Genomic DNA, 23,439 nt, shown 5'->3' with positions numbered 1-23,439 from the left:
TTTTCATTGATGGGAAGCATTATCTGCACCTGCTCAGCAGAGGGGGGACTGAGTAAGATGGCCCAAAATCACAGCCATAAGTGGTAGCGTTTTATCTAAAATCAATATACAGTGCAAACAGGAAGTAAGTGCATTTGCAGTCGTGCCTTTTAACTTCAAGCCAAAGCACCCAAGCTGCCATTTGCAGTAAGTAGTGTCTTTCAACTTCAAGCCAAAGCACCCAAGCCACCATTTGTCGTAAGTAGTGCCTTTCAACTTCAAGCCAAAGCACCCAAGCCACCATTTGCAGTAAGTAGTGCCTATCAACTTCAAGCCATATCACCCAAGCCACCATTTGTAGTAAGTAGTGCCTTTCAACCTCATGCCACCATTTGCAGTAAGTAGTGCCTTTCAACTTCAAGCGAAAGCACCCAAGCCACCATTTGCAGTAAGTAGTGCCTTTCAACTTCATGCTACCATTTGCAGTAAGTAGTGCCTTTCAACTTCAAGCCAAAGCTCCCAAGCCACCATTTGCAGTAAGTAGTGCCTTTCAACTTCATGCCACCATTTGCAGTAAGTAGTGCCTTTCAACTTCAAGCCAAAACACCCAAGCCACTATTTGCAGTAAGTAGTACCTTTCAACTTCATGCCACCATTTGCAGTTAGTAGTGCCTTTCAACTACATACCACCATTTGCAGTAAGTGGTGCCTTTCAACTTCAAGCAAAGCACCCAAGCCACCATTTGCAATAAGTAGTGCCTTTCAACTTCAAGCCAAAGCACCCAAGCCACCATTTGCAGTAAATAGTGCATTTCAACTTCAAGCCAAAGCACCCAAGCCACCATTTGCATTAAGTAGTTCCTTTCAACTGCATGCCACCATTTGCAGTAAGTAGGGCTTTTTAACTTCAAGCCAAAGCATCCAAGCCACCATTTGCAGTAAGAAGTGCCTTTCAACTTCAAGCCAAATCACCCAAGCCATCATTTGCAGTAAATAGTGCCTTTCAACTTCAAGCCAAAGCACCCAAACAACCATTTGCAGGCAGTGCCTTTTTACTTCAAACAAACCATATTTTCATTTTTAAACCACATTAAGGGTACACAGTTGTGTAGACATTTGTTCAGTGTTATTCAGAGCTCATAGAGACATGACCCTTGGCTTCATCCATCTTGCAGAGACTGTGAGGCACACCACTTCCTGGTTTTATATTCCCTCCCCCTCCCTCCAGCAGGTGCAGGAGAGAGAATGGTGATTTTTTTAAACTTCAAGCCAAAGCTCCCAAGCCACCATTTGCAGTAAGTAGTGCCTTTCAACTTAAAGCCAAAGCACCCAAGCCACCATTTGCAGTAAGTAGTGCCTCTCAACTTCACGCAAAGCACCCAAGCCACCATTTGCAGTAAGTAGTGCCTCTCAACTTCACGCAAAGCACCCAAGGCACCATTTGCAGTAAGTAGTGACTTTCAACTTCAAGCCAAAGCACCCAAGTCACCATTTGCAGTTAGTGCCTTTCAACTTCAAGCCAAAGCACCCAAGCCACCATTTGCAGTAAGTAGTGCCTTTCAACTTCATGCCACCATTTTCAGTAAGTATTGCCTTTCAACTTCAAGCCAAAGCACCCAAGCCACCATTTGCAGTAAGAAATGCCTTTCAACTTCAAGCCAAAACACCCGCCATCATTTACAGTAAGTAGTGCCTTTCAACTTCAAGCCAAAGCTCCCAAGCCACCATTTGCAGTAAGTAGTGTTTTTCAACTTTACACCAAAGCTCCCAAACCACCATTTGCAGTAAATAGTGCAATTCAACTTCAAGCCAAAGCTCCCAAGCCACCATTTGCAGTAAATAGTGCAATTCAACTTCAAGCCAAAGCACCCAAGCCACCTTTTGCAGTAAGAAGTGCCTTTTTACTTCAAACAAACCATATTTTAATTTTCAAACGACATTAAGGGTACTCACAGTTGTGTAGATATTTGTTCAGTGTTATTCAGAGCGCATAGAGACGTGACCATTGGCTTCATCCATCTTGCAGAGACTGATTGAGGCACACCACTTCCTGGTTTTATAGTCCCTCCCCCTCCCTCCAGCAGGTGCAACAGAGAGAATGGTGATTTTTTTAAACTTCAAGCCAAAGCTCCCAAGCCACCATTTGCAGTAAGTAGTGCCTTTCATCTTTAAACCAAAGCTCCCAAGCCACAATTTGCAGTAAATAGTGTAATTCAACTTCAAGCCAAAGCACCCAAGCCACCATTTGCAGTAAGAATTGCCTTTCAACTTCAAGCCAAATCACCCAAGACATCATTTGCAGTAAGTAGTGCCTTTCAACTTCAAGCGAAAGCTCCCAAGGCACCATTTGCAGTAAGTAGTGCCTTTCAACTACAAGCTAATGCTCCCAAGCCACCATTTGCAGCAAGTAGTGCCTTTCAACTTTAAACCAAAGCACCCAAGCCACCATTTGCAGTAAGTAGTGCCTTTCAACTTCAAGCCAAAGCACCCAAGCCACCATTTGCAGTAAGAAATGCCTTTCAACTTCAAGCCAAAACACCCGCCATCATTTACAGTAAGTAGTGCCTTTCAACTTCAAGCCAAAGCTCCCAAGCCACCATTTGCAGTAAGTAGTGTTTTTCAACTTTACACCAAAGCTCCCAAACCACCATTTGCAGTAAATAGTGCAATTCAACTTCAAGCCAAAGCACCTAAGCCACCTTTTGCAGTAAGAAGTTCCTTTCAATTTCAAGCCAAATCACCCAAGCAACCATTTGCAGGCAGTGCCTTTTTACTTCAAACAAACCATATTTTAATTTTCAAACCACATTAAGGGTACTCACAGTTGTGTAGACATTTGTTCAGTGTTATTCAGAGCTCATAGAGACATGACCATTGGCTTCATCCATCTTGCAGAGACTGATTGAGGCACACCACTTCCTGGTTTTATCGTCCCTCCCCCTCCCTCCAGCAGGTGCAGCAGAGAGAATGGTGATTTTTTTAAACTTCAAGCCAAAGCTCCCAAGCCACAATTTGCAGTAAGTAGTGCCTTTCATCTTTAAACCAAAGCTCCCAAGCCACAATTTGCAGTAAATAGTGTAATTCAACTTCAAGCCAAAGCACCCAAGCCACCATTTGCAGTAAGAATTGCCTTTCAACTTCAAGCCAAATCACCCAAGACATCATTTGCAGTAAGTAGTGCCTTTCAACTTCAAGCGAAAGCTCCCAAGGCACCATTTGCAGTAAGTAGTGCCTTTCAACTACAAGCTAATGCTCCCAAGCCACCATTTGCAGCAAGTAGTGCCTTTCAACTTTAAACCAAAGCACCCAAGCCACCATTTGCAGTAAGTAGTGCCTTTCAACTTCAAGCCAAAGCACCCAAGCCACCATTTGCAGTAAGTAGTGCCTTTCAACTCATGCCACCATTTGCAGTAAGTAGTGCCTTTCAACTTCAAGCCAAAGCATCCAAGCCACCATTTGCAGTAAGGAGTGCCTTTCAACTTCAAGCCAAATCACCCGCCACCATTTGCAGTAATTAGTGCCTTTCAACTTCAAGCCAAAGCACCCAAACAACTATTTGCAGGCAGTGCCTTTTTACTTCAAACAAACCATATTTTCATTTTCAAACCACATTAAGGGTACTCACAGTTGTGTAGACATTTGTTCAGTGTTATTCAGAGCTCAGAGAGACATGACCCTTCGCTTCATCAATCTTGCAGAGACTGAGTGAGGCACACCACTTCCTGGTTTTATAGTCCCTCCCCCTCCCTCCAGCAGGGGCAGCAGAGAGAATGGTGATTTTTTAAAAAACATATCTCTCTGATTTGTCATCGATGGGAAAAATCATCCGCACCCGTCAGGCGGAGGGGGGCTCTGAGCGAGGTGGCCAAAAATGATGGCCGTAGGTGGCGGAGTTCTGTCGGAAATTGCAGCACAGTGGGCCAAAAGCGGTCAAGATCAGAGATTTGGTAATATAGATAAGTAGATGGACTAGACCAAGTGGGACCCGTTGGGTCCCGTTCCCTCAATCCGCGGTTGCAGGGGTGGGGAGGGGGGTGGGTGGGCGGCCTGCCTTGATATTATATTAATATTATTAATTCGCTCCTTTTACCCAATCCCCCACCCTATCCACTCACGCTAGCAACCAACTCGCAGGAGCAGCTAGAGAGAGAGAGAGAGGGGTGTAGAGAGGGCAGGGGCAGAGGGCCAAGGGCAGGGGCAGAGACAGAGGGCAGAGACAGAGGGCAGAGGCCAGGGGCAGAGGGCAAGGGTAGAGGGAAGGAGGTAGAGGACTGAGGGCAGAGGACAGAGCTAGCGGGCAGAGGCAGAGGGCAGAGGCAGAGAGAGGGCAGCTACAGCGGCAGAGAACGGCAGCAACCTCCCTACCCTGCGCCAACGTGAGGAACCCGAGCGAGACAGCGTGGGGGCGAGGCAGTGACGGGGCGGGCGGGCAAGCGGGTGGGTGGGCAGGTGTCGACCAAAGGAACACAAGTTGGTCTGCCGCAGTCTACAGCTATGATCTTCAATCCAGGGCCGACTTCATCTCCGGCTGCGTCTTTTGAATAACGGGGGGGAGGAGGGAATGTTGGGGGGGTGACGTCACTTACAGCGCAAGGAAGAAGGCTTGCAGACCCATTATGACATCATCAGCGAAAGACAGTCGTTTTTAAATTAAAAGTTTTGTCAGATTTTTGAACATTTTCATTAATAACTCGACAAATAAAGCATGAAATTTGCAGATAAGGCGATTTTGGACTCCAGGGGAAATATGTCTACTGGAATTTTTTTGCAAAGATGTGATTACACACAAACACACACACAAATAAGATCCAAGATCCAAGATCAGAGTTCTATAAGTATAGAGATTATTGATACAGGTGGGGGTGGGGAGGAGAGATTGGTGCAGCAACAGCTAAATTCAGTGATGGATTCAAAGGTTGTGCCTTCTGTGGCAAAGAATTCCACAGATTAACAACACTCTGACGAAATACATTTCTCCTCATCTCCTTCCTAAAAGAACGTCCCTTAATTCTGAGGCTATGACCTCTAGTCCTAGACTCTCCCACTGGTGGAAACATCCTCTCCACATCCACTCAATCCAAGCCTTTTACTATTCTGTATGTTTCAATGAGATCATCCCCTCATCTAAATTCCAGTGAGTACAGGCCCAGTGCCGTCAAATGCTCATCATAGGTTAACCTACTCATTCCTGGGATCATTCTTGTGAACCTCCTCTGGTCCTACTCTAGAGCCAGCACATCCTTCCTCACATATGATGCCCAAAATTGCTCACAATATTCCAAATGCGACCTTACCAGTGCCTTATAGAGCCTCAGCATTACATCTCTATTTGTGTATACAAGCCCTCTTAAAATAAATGCTAGCTTTCTTTACTACTGATTCGACTTGCAGATTAACTTTTTGGGAATCCTGCTCCATCCCTTTGCACCTTCAATTTCTGGATTCTCTCCCCATTTAGAAAATAGTCTATGCCTTCTTCAGGTCTATCCCAACTTCTGTACTCATTACCATGACTGATGAAGGCCATTGTACCGAAAGCCTTCTTGACCACCCGATCTACCTGTGACGACACTTGCAGGGAACTATATCCCAGCACTCATAGATTCCTTTGCTCTACAATACTTTCCAGGGACCACCATTCACAGTGAAGGTCCTGCCCTGGTTTGACTTCCCCTAATGAATCACTTACCTGCACTAAATTTAATTAACCATTCCTTAGCCCACTTGCCTCACTAATAAAAATCCTGCTGTCACTTGTGATAACCAAATTCGGTGTCTATGATACCAGCCTGTTTAGTATCATCTGTAAAGCCTGAATGGCTGCTGCCTGCCCCATTCCAATTCTGGCTTTTCCATCAGCTGTTGCTGATTTGCTGAGTATTTCCTCATTTTCTGCTTTATTTCAGATTTGCAGCATCTGCAATATATTAGTCCATTCGGCGCACCGAGTCCACACCAGCGATCAATCATCCATTCAAACTAGTTAATTTTTCCTACTTTCTCAGCCACTCCCTACACATTGGGAACAATTTTACAGAGGCCAAATAACCTGCAAACGTCTTTGGGATTTGTGAGGAAACTGGAGCACCAGGAGGAAACCCAAACAGTCACAGAGAGACAATACAAACAGCGCACAGACAAAGACCTCACAACAGTGCTGAACTACTGTCTACCTCATTGGTGACCCTCGGACTATCCTTAATTGGACTTTGCTGGCTTTACCTTGCACTAAACGTTATTCCCTTTTCATGTATCTATACACTGTAAATGGCTCAATTGTAATCATGTATTGTCTTTCTGCTGACTGGTTAAGCCCCTGTCTCACGGTGCGAGTCCACCCAAGAGTGATCCCGAGTGAAAGAAAAAATCAAACTCGTGGTTTTCTACGAGATTCCAAGTTTATGTTCACGAGTTTAAATGAGTTCCCACGTGTATGTCTAAGTTTGCTGTTTACTTCTCATTTCTGCGATGTACCAAGTTCCTCTCCCAAGGTACTCTTGAGCCAATAACAACTACCGACGTGTGGAAAAATCATCACATGGTAAAAATGGTGCCTTGCAGTTTTTTTTCACCATAAAAAGCCTCCCATGTTTAAATTTCATAGGGTTACGGAATCAAGGGATATGGGGAGAAAGCAGAAACTGGGTACTGATTTTGGATGATCAGCCATGATCATATTGAATGGCAATGCTGGCTCGAAGGGCCGAATGTGATTACTTCCATTATGTAGAGAGTCTCAGAATGTTAACAGAGAAGCTTTTCACTGTACCTCGGCACAGGTGACAATAAACAAAACTAAGCAGACAGCACCCACAGTGTAGGGACAGTGTGGGGACAGTGTGGGGACAGTGGAGACAGTGGAGAGACAGGGACAGTGTGGGGACAGTGTGGGGACAGTGTGGGGACAGTGGAGACAGTGGAGAGACAGGGACAGTGTGGGGACAGTGTGGGGACAGTGTGGGGACAGGGACAGTGTGGGGACAGTGTGGGGACAGGGACAGTGTGGGGACAGTGTGGGGACAGGGACAGTGTGGGGACAGGGACAGTGTGGGGACAGGGACAGTGTGGGGACAGTGTGGGGACAGGGACAGTGTGGGGACAGGGACAGTGTGGGGACAGTGTGGGGACAGGGACAGTGTGGGGACAGTGTGGGGACAGGGACAGTGTGGGGACAGTGTGGGGACAGGGACAGTGTGGGGACAGTGTGGGGACAGGGACAGTGTGGGGACAGGGACAGTGTGGGGACAGGGACAGTGTGGGGACAGGGACAGTGTGGGGACAGGGACAGTGTGGGGACAGGGACAGTGTGGGGACAGGGGACAGTGTGGGGACAGTGTGGGGACAGGGACAGTGGTGAGGGACAGGGGACAGTGTGGGGACAGTGTGGGGACAGGTGGGGGACAGGGACAGTGTGGGGACAGGGGACAGGTGTGTGACAGGGAAGTTGGGGACAGGGACAGTGTGGGGACAGTGGGGGACAGTGTGGGGACAGTGTGGGGACAGTGTGGGGACAGTGTGGGGACAGGGACAGTGTGGGGACAGTGTGGGGACAGGGACAGTGTGGGGACAGGGACAGTGGGGGGACAGTGTGGGGACAGGGCAGGGTGGGACAGTGTGGGGACAGTGTGGGGACAGTGTGGGGACAGTTGGGGACAGTGTGGGGACAGGACAGTGTGGGGACAGTGTTGGAACAGGGACAATGTGGGGACCAGTGTGGGGACAGGACAGTGTGGGGACCAGTGGTGGGGACAGGGACATGTGGGGACAGTGTTGGGGACAGGGACAGTGTGGGGACAGTGTGGGTGACAGGGACAAGTGTGGGGAAAGTGTGTGGAGTGTGTGGACAGTGTGGGGACCTGGACAGTGTGGGGCCAGGGACAGTGTGGGGGACAGTGGACAGTGTGGGGACAGGGGACAGTGTGGGGACAGTGTGGGGACAGGGACAGTGTGGGGACAGGGACAGTGTGGGGACAGTGTGGGGACAGGGACAGTGTGGGGACAGTGTGGGGACAGTGTGGGGACAGTGTGGGGACAGTGTGGGGACAGTGTGGGGACAGGGACAGTGTGGGGACAGTGTGGGGACAGTGTGGGGACAGTGTGGGGACAGTGTGGGGACAGGGACAGTGTGGGGACAGGGACAGTGTGGGGACAGGGACAGTGTGGGGACAGGGACAGTGTGGAGACGGACAGTGGGGACAGTGTGGGGACAGGGACAGTGTGGAGACAGGGACAGTGTGGAGACAGGGACAGTGTGGGGACAGGGACAGTGTGGGGACAGGGACAGTGTGGAGACAGGGACAGTGTGGAGACGGACAGTGGGGACAGTGTGGGGACAAGGACAGTGTGGGGACAGGGACAGTGTGGAGACAGGGACAGTGTGGAGACAGGGACAGTGTGGAGACAGGGACAGTGTGGAGACGGACAGTGGGGACAGTGTGGGGACAGGGACAGTGTGGGGACGGACAGTGGGGACAGTGTGGGGACAGGGACAGTGTGGGGACAGTGTGGGGACAGGGGCAGTGTGGAGACGGACAGTGGGGACAGTGTGGGGACAGGGGCAGTGTGGAGCATGTGAGCGGACAGATGGTGTGATAGGTGAGACACAGCGGCATGTTTTTCTCTCAAGATTAGAATAAGAGGATACAGGGAGGCTGTTTTCCTTCTCAGGAATTTGAACCAGAACAACATTAGATAATTTAGGACTCAGATGAGGAGTAATATTCAGATATTCAGGGAAGGAAGGGATTCTTGAATAGTCAGAGAAAATGAGATGGAGTTAGAAGATCGGCTATGATCTTGATGATTAGCAGAGCAAGCTCGAGTGGACAAATGACCCATTCCTAAAATATTTCCTTTGATCCTCAAGCAGAGAAATGTACAGTGATGCAGTTTGGTGGGCAGGACAATGTGGAATAAAGCATACTGTCCCAAAAGAGGAGCATGAGCAGAGGTACTTGGGGTATGATCTGACATATGAGGTGCTCTGGTAGAGAGTTGGAAAAGACACAGTGGGCTCAATGACCTCCCACCCTGTGCTGCATTCTATACGTGTCCTTCTATAGTCTCGTTGAAACATAACACGGTAGGAAACTGATGTGGGCACAGGTCAGTGAAAATGGTTGAAAGTCGAAAATAAATTGGTCTTGGCGTCAAAAAGGAGGTGAAAAAGAATGAAGGCGATTGGCAAATAATTAATAGTGACATGAGAGAAACGAAACACATACCGTGTTTGCATTCCAAGAACATTAATGGAAGGAAAGGATTTGCAAGACCATGGGGAGAGGGGCGGGAGTGGGACAGAATGAATGTACTGGCACGAACTCAATGGGCCGAGTGGCTCTCGTTCATGCGTAAAAAGCATTAAAAAAAGATTACGTGATTCTGCGCTTCCATAAGTGTCTTGTGATGATCTGCAAGATATGGAATTGGGAAACTTGTGAAAAAATCCTGTGGTTATTTGAACTGTGATGCCCTTTGTGGTAAATTCCCTTCAGCAGAGAAAGACCAGGAGCCAGTGAACGGTACGTGATGGGGATTGCTCGCCTGACGCCAAGGGAAGTTCCTTGCTCTTCCCGACGGGGTTATAAAGCGGGGCGGCGGAGCCCAGGCTCACAGCTCCAGAGCCTGACGCCCCTTGCAGAAGTGAAGTCAACCTCGGCTTGTGTGTGTGTGTGACCGAGTGCAGCTGAACCATGACGGGAGGGAGATGTGACCCAGCCGCTACAATTACTCTTGCATTGATGCTCGCTACAGGTTTCTCATTTATTTTACACCACTAATAATCTGCATTTTCTTACGATTCGTTTTGTGTTAAATCTCTGGCACCAAAGTATCAATTTTGGTATCTGTTTGTTTAAAGTAATAAAGAGGTGAACATTTAAAGCGTTAAACTTATAAGCTTTTAAAAAAATAATATTGCTTGTGTGTTGTTTCAAAACTGCAGGATCCGCCTTCAATTTGGAGTTAAACCCGTCTAGAAAGGTGTGGGTTCGTATCGGGGACTCGCTGGAGTTGAACTGTGTGGCGAAGAGCTGCTCGTCACCGACCTTCACGTGGAGAATCGGCACCGATAACCCCCTGGGCGGAACAATCACAACTCGGGGCTCGGTGTCCACATTCACCATCTCCGCGGTTACCCCGCAGAACCAACACAAGTACACTTGTTCCGCAAAATGCGGCGCAGAAGAAAAACGAAATTATGCCGACCTCAATATATTCTGTGAGTATTAGTAGCAATGTTACAAAATTTTGAGATTTTAAAAATCAAGTCTGCAATTTATCCCATCAGATAAAGCATAACAAGAAGTTTAATTTGACACCTAATTCACTTTCATATCTACAGTATTAAAAAAGCTATAGCCATTTTCATACTCGGAATTTAGCATCTTGTTCCCTATAGGGGGGTTGCACGTAAGGTCACTGGGTCATAGGGCTTGACGCATGGAGCCGCTCAATCCATCTGGAGGACATCCGTCAATTCCGGTATATGTTATAAATGCAAGAAACGCGTACTTTCCTACCTGTTAAAAACCGCCAAAATGTTGAATTTTTACGCTGAAAAAAATTGTGGATGTCGGGGTAAGTGTGAGAGACATGTACCCAACTTTAGAATTCCAAACGTGAAGCGAAATGAAGGTAAAGAGAAGCAGAGCTGAAGGGACAACAGCAGCTAAAGTGCTTGGTAAACATTGGCTGTGCAGATGTGGTAATTGAAAATATCGGAATTATCGCGTTTGCTCACTGCATTTCATCAACAGTAAGGCATTATTTGTGTTTTTTCTTGATTCCTTTGGTATCTAAAAAGTCTCAGAAGTGATCAATCTGGCTGTAAATTTTTCTTCAGATGCGTTTTCATTTTGTATGTAAAACCCCACTTGAGATTTATCACTTCTGAAACTTTTTAGATGCCAAAGAAATCAAGAAAAAACACAAATAATGCCTTAGTTGATGAAATGCAGTGAGCAAACGGCCAATGTTCGCTAAGCACTCTGTCTGTTGTTGTCCCTTCAGCTCTCACTTCTATCTACCGTCATTTCTCCTCACTTTTGGAATTCTGAAGTAGGCTAAATGTCTCACACGCTTATCCCGATTTCCATCATTATTTGCAGCGCAAAAATTGCCATTTTCGGCGGGTTTTAACGGGCCCGCTACGTTGGAAACAATGGTAAGTGCCTACCTGTAGTACATCGCGTGTACTCCATTTGGAGTAGCGTAGCAACAGAGTCATGGGTCGTGACCCGACTGCCGTGAACCCTCCCTATTGCTTTTCCATTGACTTAGCACAAAAGCTGTGATCAAGGACAGTCAAAAGCCCATAACTTTCTTAAAAATTAAGAGAACTGAGAGAATTTTTCAGTTATTATAGATTGAAGCATTCTGAAACAAATATAAAACAATCTTACTTGGATGACCTGAAATTAAAGCATATAATTAGTTAGTTACCCAATTGTAGCTAATTACAAAATTCAATTACTAGATCTAAACATCTATCCATTTCTTAAGAAAAGATTAGCATTTTTAAATAGCCTAAATGTCCAAATAACATTCACACAAGAATTCACACCATAACATGATTTCTAAATCTCATTGTCATGGATTTATAGGCCAAATGGAAGTAATTTAGTGTTTAATTCCCGTAAATTAATGGCCATTTTAATCATCTTGCGAGTGGGTTTTTGAGGAACGCGATCGTTTGGAACGTTGCGGTTGCGGTGAATTTAAACCCCATATCAGCAGGTAAAATACTGCCAGTTCATATGGGGCCTAAATCACCGTTTCACAATGTAAAATGTGGATTAAAGGCATCCTAAGAAGCACGTTTATATGTAAAATAAACGGCTTTCCTTTACCTGTCCCATACCTGAAATCTGACCCCATTATCGGCGTTGGCGGCTTTAGAAGCTGATTTTTAAATTACTCCAGTGCTGAGATTGTTGGGCGATTTAATAAAATAAAAAAATTTAAAAAAATTAAAGAAAATTCACAGAACGGCCGTTGGAACAATTCTTCAGCAAAAGCTTGCACTCCTAGATAATATATCCAGGACAAGCAGGAGAAAAAACACATTTTAAATTCCGCAGATTCACCACCCACTGACTAAATCGATGGGCACCTTGGGCGCTGTACATTCCATCCTGAATCCCTGTTTGATTCCTGAATCCACATGTCGTTGCAGCTCTGTCCGACACACTCATCGTGGAGACAGTGGGCAGTCTGGAAGTTGGCCAGAGAGGCTCTGTGAGATGTACGGTCCCCAAAGTCTACCCTGCTCAAGTGGAGGTGGAGTGGCTGAAAGGAACAACGTTGCTGAAGACCGACAGCTTCCGTGCCTACACGGAGGTAGAAACGGCGATGAACTTCACCTACGAACTGACGGCCGAATTGCGAGACTCAGGACAAGAGCTGACATGCCGAGTGCAATTACTCACGGAGAACCAACCACGCAAGGCCGAGGGGACGCTAACGTTACAGGTTCACTGTAAGTATGGAGACAGAGATATAACATTGAGAAAGGTGTCACAGTCATAGACATAGTCTGGACAATGGTTTAAGTCGCCCGCCTTTAATGTAGTGAATTATCCCATCTCCTTCTACAGATGCTCCCACATGGATTGACATTACTGCAGAGCCCTCTGCCACAGTGAGAGAGGGTCAGGATGTTCGGCTAACCTGTGCTGCAGACAGCAGCCCCGCTGCCACAATTGTGTGGAGCAAGTTATCCGCCGGCAACTGGTCAGTCGTGGCCGAGGACCGAGCGATTCTGCACCTGTCACCGGCCCTGTTCGGGGACACGGGAATGTACCGCTGTGAAGCCGGCAATAAACTGGGGACAATCACCAAGGAGGTGGAATTCCACGTTCAAGGTGCGTGGGTTTCACTATTGTAATTTTACTATCACTGTTATAGGAAAGACGTGGTCAAGCTGGAAAGGGTTGAGAGAAGATTTACCAGGATGCCACCAGGACTAGAGGGTCTGAGCTATAGGGAGAGGTTGGGCAGGCTGGGACTATCCCAACATAGGTTTAATGTGTAGGGGAAAAGACTTAATAGGAATCTAACTTTTTTACACCAAGGGTGGTTGGTGTATGGAACAAGCTGCTAGAGGAGGTAGCTGAGGCTGGGACTATCCCAACATTTAAGAAACAGTTAGGCAGGTACATGGATATGACAGGTTTGGAGAGACATGGACCAAACACGGGCAGGCGGAACTAGTGTAGCTGGGAAATGATGGCTGGTGTGGGCAAGTTGAGCTGAAAGGCGTGTTTCCACACTATATCACTTTATGACTATGACTATGTTTCTTTGCACGGATTTGGCTCAACTTTTTGCAATTCATTAATTTCTCACGCCTCTGGTCTCAGGTAGCCCCAGGGACACCACTCTCTCCATCACCCCCTCTGCTGTGAAGGAAGGAGACAGGGTCACGTTCAGCTGCACAACCCAGTCCAACCCCCCTGCCCACCTTGTACTGAAGAGGCAGTCATCGAGCGGATGGAGCGAGCTAGACTCTGAGAATGGAACATTGACAATCCGTGATGTCCTGCCAGCTGATGCAGGGCTGTATCAATGTGAGGCCATTAATGCTCTGGGGAAGCAGATCAACATCACCAAACTCCAGGTTCAAGGTTTGTATGGAAATTAATGAGAAATTTCCAGGAACTGAAAAGTATTTTCACTTGAATTACTACGAGGGTGGGAAAGAATGATTTGGATTTATGGGGGAACATTCATACCATTCAGGACTACGCAAACACTTTATCACCAATAAAGTGCCTTTGACATGTGAAGCAACAAAATGTGGTGCAGCACATTCTCACAAAGAGCAGTGTGAGGAAAACCAATTAGTTATAATGATGAAGCAAAACAAATTGTATATGCTGATTTACAACAACAAAAAGACACAAAGCTCTTGAGTAACTCAGTGTGTCAGGTAACATCCCTGGAGAACATGGATGGGTAATGTTTCAAGTTGGGATCCTTCTTCAGACTGATGTTGGTTTAGTGACAAATATTGACCAGGATGCAGGAATAAACTGGGCAGAACTCTGGCACTTTAAATTTAGAATTGTGTTACCGAATCTTTTATGTCAACTAGAGGAGGTTTTAATTTAAAAACGTATGTGAAAGTGTAACTAACTGCTGCCATCCTTTGGCACAGGACTGGAGAGACTTTCTAGCTATTTGTGCCTAATTCCTTGAACAGAAACTTGAGCTGACAAGTCATGGTGATTATTATACATTGCAATAATCTATGATTGTAACAATCATTAATAGACATCATGAGATGAATAGATCAGGTAGATGTACAGAGTCTCTTGCCCAGAGTAGGTGAATCAAGGACCAGAGAACATAGGTTTAATGTGTAGGGGAAAAGACTTAATAGGAATATGAGGGGTAACTTTTTTACACCAAGGGTGGTGGGTGTATGGAACAAGCTGCTAGAGGAGGTAGCTGAGGCTGGGACTATCCCAACATTTAAGAAACAGTTAGACGGGTACATGGATACGACAGGTTTGGAGGGACATGGACCAAACACGGGCAGGCGGAACTAGTGTAGCTGGGAAATGATGGCTGGTGTGGGCAAGTTGAGCCGAAAGGCGTGTTTCCACACTATATCACTTTATGACTATGACTATGTTTCTTTGCACGGATTTGGCTCAACTTTTTGCAATTCATTAATTTCTCACGCCTCTGGTTTCAGGTGGCCCCAGGGACACCACTCTCTCCATCACCCCCTCTGCTGTGAAGGAAGGAGACAGGGTCACGTTCAGCTGCACAACCCAGTCCAACCCCCCTGCCCAGCTTGTACTGAGGAGGAATTCATCGAGCGGATGGAGCGAGCTAGACTCTGAGAATGGGACGTTGACAATCCGTGATGTCCAGCCAGCTGATGCAGGGCTGTATCAATGTGAGGCCATTAATGCTCTGGGGAAGCAGATCAACATCACCAAACTCCAGGTTCAAGGTTTGTATGGAAATTAATGAGAAATTTCCAGGAACTGAAAAGTATTTTCACTTGAATTACTACGAGGGTGGGAAAGAATGATTTGGATTTATGGGGGAACATTCATACCATTCAGGACTACGCAAACACTTTATCACCAATAAAGTGCCTTTGACATGTGAAGCAACAAAATGTGGTGCAGCACATTCTCACAAAGAGCAGTGTGAGGAAAACCAATTAGTTGTAATGATGAAGAAAAATAAATTGTATATGCTGATTTACAACAACAAAAAGACACAAAGTTCTTGAGTAACTCGGTGTGTCAGGTAACATCCCTGGAGAACATGGATGGGTAACGTTTCAAGTTGGGATCCTTCTTCAGACTGATGTTGGTTTAGTGACAAATATTGACCAGAATGCAGGAATAAACTGGGCAGAACTCTGGCACTTTAAATTTAAAATTGTGTTACAAAATCTTTTATGTCAATTAGAGGGGGTTTTAATTTAACAACTTATGTGAAAGTGTAACTAACTGCTGCCATCCTTTGGCACAGGACTGGAGAGACTTTCTGGCTTTTTGTGCCTAATTCCTTGAATAGAAACTTGAGCTCACAAGTCATGGTGATTATTAGACATTGCAATAATCTATGATTGTAACAATCATTAATAGACATCATGAGATGTATAGATCAGGTAGATGCACAGAGTCAATGGACATGTATTTTCCCCCTCATCACCAGACCTGACTGTTTGGGCTCATCCTTCCAAACTGGTCGATGAAGGAGAAAAGGTCACCATTGGCTGCACCATTCATAACATCCACTTAGACAATTTCACCTGGAAGAAACTAGTGAACAACAGTGAAAATCTGCTGTCCTTCAGTAACGACAACTTTACAATCCATGAAAAATACACCAAGTGGCGCTGGGCTTTGTAAGGTCAAAGTGATTAATAAACTTGGGAAACAGACAGGATTTGTGGAAATACAAGTTATCGGTAAGTTTAAGCATAGATTGACCTGCCATGTGATGTATCTGGGGCGTATTAAAGATATTGTAAAAAATAGAAGATACATATTTGATTAAAGTTTTGCTTGCAGCAAGTAAGAAGGCCATTACCAGGCAGTGGCTTAATGAAAAAAGTCCAAAACAGGAACAGTGGTTAGAAATTGTGCGAGATATCTTTAATATGGAGAAATTGACATATTCCTTGAGAGTCAAGGAGAATTCATTTGAGAAGATCTGGGGAAAATGGACCATTTATTTGAGCCATGACACCAATTAGATAAATGCCGAGCTAGATATGGGAAGATTGTGTTATATATAACTAGATGGTATGTTTGTATGAATATTGAATTATCTCCAGATAACTAATCAATGTCATGTATTTTCTTTTTTTATTTGGTAAGTGAACCACACGGTCTTATTCCAATTTTTTATTTATTTACTTTTTTTTCCCCCCTATCTACTTATTTTTATATTTTGATTGCTGTTTTTCTTATTTTGTTTTATTTATGGTGATGGTGTTGCACTGGTTTGTATATATCTCTGAAAAATCAATAAAAATTTAAGTGAAAAAAAAAAGTATAGATTGAGAATTGTTGTGTGGAGAATGTATTTTACTGATATTGTTTTTAAAAATATTCTTCTGTCTCTTTGCAGAAAAAAAATCTGATATCGCAACTCCTGCCGAGAATCCTGCGGGTGTTCTGGAAACAGTGTGCATAGTAGTCGCACTTGCATCAGCAGGACTGATATTTTCTGCTCTGTTTTATGCCTTTCGCAGAAGCAACTTGACAAAATCTTTCAAAATAGCAAGAGAGATACTGTGAAGTGTAAACAAAGGATCGAAGGAATGGACAATCACACTTCTAGCACCGATCAATCTCTGGGACTGTGCTGCTAGGGGCAGGGAGTTGGGAAATAAAGGTGTTGGATTATAACACGATTCAAAACATTACCAACAGCTGGTATCTAAAAAGTGTACAGTAGACTTGAACTTAGGGCACTTTACTCTGTAATTTGAATTTGTTGGCGTTCTGCAAGGAAATAGTGCACAAACAATTCACTTCAAAAAGTTCTCTGGCCTAAACAAATGCATTTTCGATATCTCTCTCCCATGTGCCAGGAACAATTCAAACTATTAGCATTCTTCAGTGAAACAGATCTAGTTTTTTCAGATGCAAAATGGTGCTGGACTTGATCCCTTCCTTCCCCTGTGGGTAATGGGAGGCCATATGTGAGCCAGGAGCAAGGCACTTTACACTTACTGTTCTGCATTCTTCCCAGTACATTTGAACCACTTTTGCAATGAATTCCTAACACATTGAACTGGGACATCTTCCATTGTGGCTGAATCTCGGAACTGTGTGCTGGTTTAGGTACTGAACTCTCAGCTGGGACCATTGGTCGGTGACTCCGTTTTCTGAAGCTGGAACCGGAAATCCAAACCAAATGAATTGTACTCATTGAACTAAACTATTGTTAAACTCAATTTGCATTACTGTCCACACATGTTATTTCAATCATTTTTCCTGCAATAATGTAGACGAAACAAATTAATTAAAATAGTATTTATTTTTTGACTGAATACACCTCTCAAATTAAGTAATTTAAAATATTATCAAAGATTTTTCACAATTAGAATATAATATTGTCAACTTTGCTGTTGTCAACATTTGAGAATAATGAGTTTCCAACGTGAAAACCGGGAATTTCAGTGACACTTGCAATCATTTTAAACAAAAAGTCCAGTTCCAGTACATTTTGCAATGCTGTCAGTCCAGGAAAGATTGCATGTCTAGAATGAATGATTTGGCTGGTTCTAAAAGCGAGTGAATATCTGAGAACTTGTGTGGACACTTGTACTACTGATTATATTGACTAATGTTGCGGGTTTTAATAAACTGTATAATTATCTGAGCTCTTTCTCGTGATAGTCTGTGAATCCTGATGGTCTGAGATTTAAATATAATCACAGCAATGTTAGTCTATAGGTTCAGTCAAAGCACTTACTGTAAATGTGACAAGTTTATTTGTTTAGAGTTTAGCTTTCTAAATCTTCTACGTTTATGAAATTTAATATATGGAGAGCAACTTTGATTTAACAAACACTTTTGAGCTGCAGCAAAAATAAACTATACGAGCTGCACAACCTCTTGGGAACCTGGTATCCCAAAGAAATTGTGATATAGAATATCAATTGGACCAAAATGACTGTCTTTAAAATTCTTATCATTTAAAATGAGTTACTGACACATATAGGTCAAAGGCCATGGATATAGGATATCACCAATGATTTTAAAAAAAGAGTATGGGAGAAGGAAACAGAAAATAAAATAATGATTTGATAATGCAATTATAAAGATTATGAAGTACAACAGAGTGGAAACATTTGAGGAGTATAGTCGTTTTGAGGTCTTTGTGTTTATTTAGACTAGTTGGATAGTCTTTATTTCCACACTGAAGATTATTCCCAGGATCACCAGCCAGGAATAGGGGGTCAGACAAGTATGTGTGAGATAAGGAGGGATTTTAGCTCTCAGAGTGTTGCGAATCTTTGGAATTTACTGCCCTAGACAGGCATGGAGGTCGTCTTTGAATATACCAGGGCTGCCAACTCTCACGCATTGAGCGTGAGAATCATGCATTTCACCAAATTCTCACGCTCTCATGCTGTAACAATTTTCTCACGCTCTGTCGCGAGGAATTCTGTGATCAACAAGAATTTCAAAACTAATATCAACTGCATGGTCCACGGGTGTTGGAGAGCCGGGGTGGAGGGCGGGATGGAAGCAGAAGCAGCGGCGGGGGTAGATGCTGGTGGGGAGCCGGGGCTGGTGAGTGTTTGCCGGGTTGGCGAGTCGCTCGCTGCAGCTCCAGCTATGGAGCAGCCTCAGTGCAAGAGTCCCGGGCTGTCGGAAGCATTGCGCAGGTGCCAGGAGAGTCTCTGTCAAATTCGCCCTGGTAACCGCGTGGACCAGGCTGCGGCTCGGTGCATCCTGGAGGACAACCAGTGGCTGCTGGAAGTAGGTACCAAGCACTGGGTAGAAGCGGTGGAAGATAGTGGCCTTCAAATGGGGGTGGTTGGAGAAAGCATCCTGCTTACATGCTAGATTTTCACTTACTGTAACTGCAGGAAAAATGTTCCCAATGTTAGGGGGAGTTCAGAACTAAGGGCCACAGTTTCGGAATAAGGGGTAGGCCAGTTAGGACTGAGATGAGGACAAACTTTCTTCACCCAGAGAGTTGTGAATCTGTGGAATTCTCTGCCACAGAAGGCAGTGGAGGCCAATTCACTGGATGTTTTCAAGAGAGATTTACATTTAGCACTTGGGGCTAACGACATCAAGGGATATGGGGAAAAAACAGGAAGAGGTACTGATTTTAGATGAACAGCCATGATCATATGGAATAGCAGTGCTGGCTCGAAGGGTCGAATGGCCTATTTCTGCACCTATTTTCTATGTTTCTATGCCTGAGTATATGGCAATAAAACTCGACCACTTGATTTTGAAGCATTCATGCATGGTGGAGGTATAATGTAGTCATAGAGTGATACAGTGTGAAAACAGGCCCTTCGGCCCAACTTGCCCACACCCGCCAACATGTCCTAGGTACACTACCTGCTTTTGGTCCATATCCCTCCAAAACTGTCCTATCCATGTATCAGTCTAACTGTTTCTTAAATGTTGGGATGGTCCCTGCCTCAACTACCACCTCTGGCAGCTTGTTCCATACACCCACCACCCTTTGTGTGGGGAAAAAGTTACCCCTTAAAAAGTTACCTCTTAAAAATACTTCAAACAAAAAAACATTGAAATCATACTTCTACAATGCACTGAAACATGATATTAATACATCAAATTTCAAAAAGTCCATACTGTGGGAGGAGGGTGATCCCCCTCCCACACCCTCCCCCCCACTCGGTTGCCCCACTCCCTCGCCGGGTACCCCCAAGGCCAGTGATCAGTGATCGCTCAGCCTCCCCACTTTCAAAAACGGTCTGTAGCCCCTGGTTCAAACAGAGAGCTCTGCCAGATGTGAGCGGGGAACTGAGGCCAGTTGTCCGTGATGTCTGGATCCCAATGCTCAGCGCTTCATGTTTCGGAGTTGGTTAATGTTATTGATTTGTAATTAGCCTGATTTGTAATTAGTTGACAAAACCTTAATTTATTAATCCAGAATATCCAGGGGGATGGAATAAGTGTAATATTAAAATGACATGCAATGAGTCAGGCTGTCTGTCAAAACATACAGCCCCGACAACCCATTATTTCCTTCAGTTAAATATTGGGAAGGTAGCACTATTGTCGTTTGCCACTCAACTATTATGTTTGTTTACCTCACTGCCTATTTCTAACCCCCCCCCCCCCCCTCCACCAAATTCATTTGACAGGTTGAATAGAAATGTCCCCAATCTTATTGTTTTATTAATTGAACATGTAAATGAACATCCTCAAGGAATCAGATGGAAACTGATTCAGATGCGATGATTAAGAGCTTTTTCAAAGAAGGGCCATATTTTAAAGGAATGACAGAGATACTTGTAGGGGAATATGTGAGGTGGTTATTATTTCTCTTTAATTTCAGCTTGAACCAGGACATCTGATGATTCAAAGTTTAATATAGTAATTGTGCTGATACTGACTCCAACCAACCACGTAATGAATATCATCCATTCCGGAGGTTTGATTTTTCTGATGTCATTTAAACTTCAGTTGGATTTCAATCACTTCAATGTAAACGTAATTGGGAATTGGGAGCATTGGAACAAAAATTTGCCCTCAGTACATATTAACTGTAATATAATAATGTACGCATGTTGGTAGGTGCAATCAAAACAAAGATCTTTTTATCATTGTTGTGCTATGAATACCACAGAAAATATTATGTGCTCTTAAGATCACATTAAATAGAATATTATTGCTTAAATATATAGTTATTGGACTTTGCATTTCGGAAAAGTCCCAGCTGAGAGGAAGACAGCAAAATACTTAAAATATTGGGGGTGAAAATGATTTCAGGACAGTTTGTTAGGAAAATGAAGGAAGTGGTAACAGAATACGTATACAGCTGAGTGAGTATAATTTTATGGATGAGAAATTGTGTTCAACCAATTGATGACTTCTTTGACAAAGTAACTGGCATGTTAGATAACAAGGAAGCCAATGGATGGAGCAAATTTTGTTATAAAAAATTGGTCCGTGAAGTGCTTCATAAAAGATTACTGCATTAGATAAGCACCTGTGGACTTAAACGTAATAGGTTAAGTCCAGGGGGTCAGAAATTGAGCTTTATGTGTGGGCCAGATATATTGTCAGTGTGGAGGGGATAGGAGCAAGGCCAAGTGTGCATCCAGAGTCAAGGTCTGGAATAGTACTAGATATGCAGTCAAAGCTGGGACAATGGGAGTGTTCGGCACTGGGAACCTAAGCAGGTAAACAGCTATGATCAGGGTAGAATAGGGGGCCAGGTGAAAGGCTGGACTCAGGGTCAGGAATGAGAGAAGGCATGCAACTGCAGTCAGGGTCAGGAGTAGTACCAGGTGTGCAGTGAGACCCAGGTTGGTCAACATGGGCCAAGTGCTTGATTATAATCTGATTTCCATACATGAATATGTGAGGAGGGATAGACAGAAAGGAAAAGGAGGTGGGGTAGCATTGCTGGTTAGAGAGGAGAATAACGCATTAGAAAGGAAGGACATTAGCTTGGAGGATGTGGAATCGATATGGGTAGAGCTGCGAAACTCTAAGGGGCAGAAACGCTAGTGGGAGTTGTGTACAGGCCACCTAACAGTAGTAGTGGAGTTGGGGATAGCATCAAACAGGAAATTAGAAATGCATGCAACAAAGGAAAAATAGTTATAATGGGTGACTTCAATCTACATATAGATTGGGTGAATCAAATTGGCAGTGGTGCTGAGGAAGAGGATTTCTTGGAATGTATGCGTAATAGGTTTCTAAACCAATATGTAGAGGAACCAACGAGAGAGCAGGCTATTCTAGACTGGGCATTGAGTAATGAGGAAGGGTTAGTTAACAGTCTTGTTGTGCGTGGCCCCTTGGCAAGAGTTCTTCATTAGGATGGAGAGTGACATTGTTAATTCAGAAACAAGGGACCTGAACTTAAAGAAAGGTGACTTTGAGGGTATGAGACGTGAATTGGCCAAGATAGACTGGCAATTGGTTCTTAAAGGGTTGACATAGAAACATAGAAACATAGAAATTAGGTGCAGGAGTAGGCCATTCAGCCCTTCGAGCCTGCACCGCCATTCAATATGATCATGGCTGATCATCCAACTCAGTATCCCGTACCTGCCTTCTCTCCATACCCTCTGATCCCCTTAGCCACAAGGGCCACATCTAACTCCCTCTTAAATATAGCCAATGGACTGGCCTCGACTACCCTCTGTGGCAGAGAGTTCCAGAGATTCACCACTCTCTGTGTGAAAAAAGTTCTTCTCATCTCGGTTTTAAAGGATTTCCCCCTTATCCTTAAGCTGTGACCCCTTGTCCTGGACTTCCCCAACATCGGGAGCAATCTTCCTGCATCTAGCCTGTCCAACCCCTTAAGAATTTTATAAGTTTCTATAAGATCCCCTCTCAATCTCCTAAATTCTAGAGAGTATAAACCAAGTCTATTCAGTCTTTCTTCATAAGACAGTCCTGACATCCCAGGAATCAGTCTGGTGAACCTTCTCGGCACTCCCTCTATGGCAATAATGTCCTTCCTCAGATTTGCAGACCAAAACTGTACGCAATACTCCAGGTGTGGTCTCACCAAGACCCTGTACAACTGCAGTAGAACCTCCATGCTCCTATACTCAAATCCTTTTGCTATGAAAGCTAACATACCATTCGCTTTCTTCACTGCCTGCTTCACCTGCATGCCTACTTTCAATGACTGGTGTACCATGACACCCAGGTCTCGCTGCATCTCCCCTTTTCCTAGTCGGCCACCATTTAGATAATAGCCTGCTTTCCTGTTTTTGCCACCAAAATGGATAACCTCACATTTATCCACATTATACTGCATCTGCCAAACATTTGCCCACTCACCCAGCCTATCCAAGTCACCTTGCAGTCTCTTAGCATCCTCCTCACAGCTAACACTGCCCCCCCCAGCTTAGTGTCATCCGCAAACTTGGAGATATTGCCTTCAATTCCCTCATCCAGATCATTAATATATATTGTAAATAGCTGGGGTCCCAGCACTGAGCCTTGCGGTACCCCACTAGTCACTGCCTGCCATTGTGAAAAGGACCCGTTTACTCCTACTCTTTGCTTCCTGTTTGCCAGCCAGTTCTCTATCCACATCAATACTGAACCCCCACTGCCGTGTGCTTTAAGTTTGTATACTAATCTCTTATGTGGGACCTTGTCGAAAGCCTTCTGGAAGTCCAGATACACCACATCCACTGGTTCTCCCCTATCCACGCTACTAGTTACATCCTCAAAAAATTCTATAAGATTCGTCAGACATGATTTACCTTTTGTAAATCCATGCTGACTTTGT

The 23,439-nt window shown here is 44.6% G+C and overlaps 1 protein-coding gene across 4 annotated transcripts in view; it reads left to right on the top strand.

The window, feature by feature from the left end:
- LOC116977469 (vascular cell adhesion protein 1-like) overlaps nt 1–17,844 on the top strand; it is a 45,372-nt gene extending 27,528 nt beyond the window's left edge. Inside the window, exons 1-8 of one of the 4 annotated variants that reach the window (XM_033027913.1) lie at nt 7,397–7,407; nt 9,595–9,732; nt 9,923–10,198; nt 12,155–12,457; nt 12,576–12,842; nt 13,341–13,604; nt 14,681–14,875; nt 16,585–17,844. In XM_033027913.1, the coding sequence (XP_032883804.1) occupies nt 9,672–9,732; nt 9,923–10,198; nt 12,155–12,457; nt 12,576–12,842; nt 13,341–13,604; nt 14,681–14,875; nt 16,585–16,754 (1,536 nt within the window). In that variant the 5' untranslated portion in view covers nt 7,397–7,407; nt 9,595–9,671 and the 3' untranslated portion in view covers nt 16,755–17,844. Of the gene's footprint in view, nt 1–7,396; nt 7,408–9,594; nt 9,733–9,922; nt 10,199–12,154; nt 12,458–12,575; nt 12,843–13,340; nt 13,605–14,680; nt 14,876–16,584 lie in introns of those variants that run through there. The other 3 variants (XM_033027912.1, XM_033027915.1, XM_033027914.1) reach the window with 3 other exon arrangements.
- Nucleotides 17,845–23,439: the final 5,595 nt, after the last annotated feature.

Source organism: Amblyraja radiata, chromosome 10, assembly GCF_010909765.2.
Source record: "Amblyraja radiata isolate CabotCenter1 chromosome 10, sAmbRad1.1.pri, whole genome shotgun sequence".
Taxonomy (NCBI): domain Eukaryota; kingdom Metazoa; phylum Chordata; class Chondrichthyes; order Rajiformes; family Rajidae; genus Amblyraja; species Amblyraja radiata.
The sequence above is the reverse complement of the archived record's forward strand: the minus strand, read 5'-3'. Positions and strand labels throughout refer to the sequence as shown.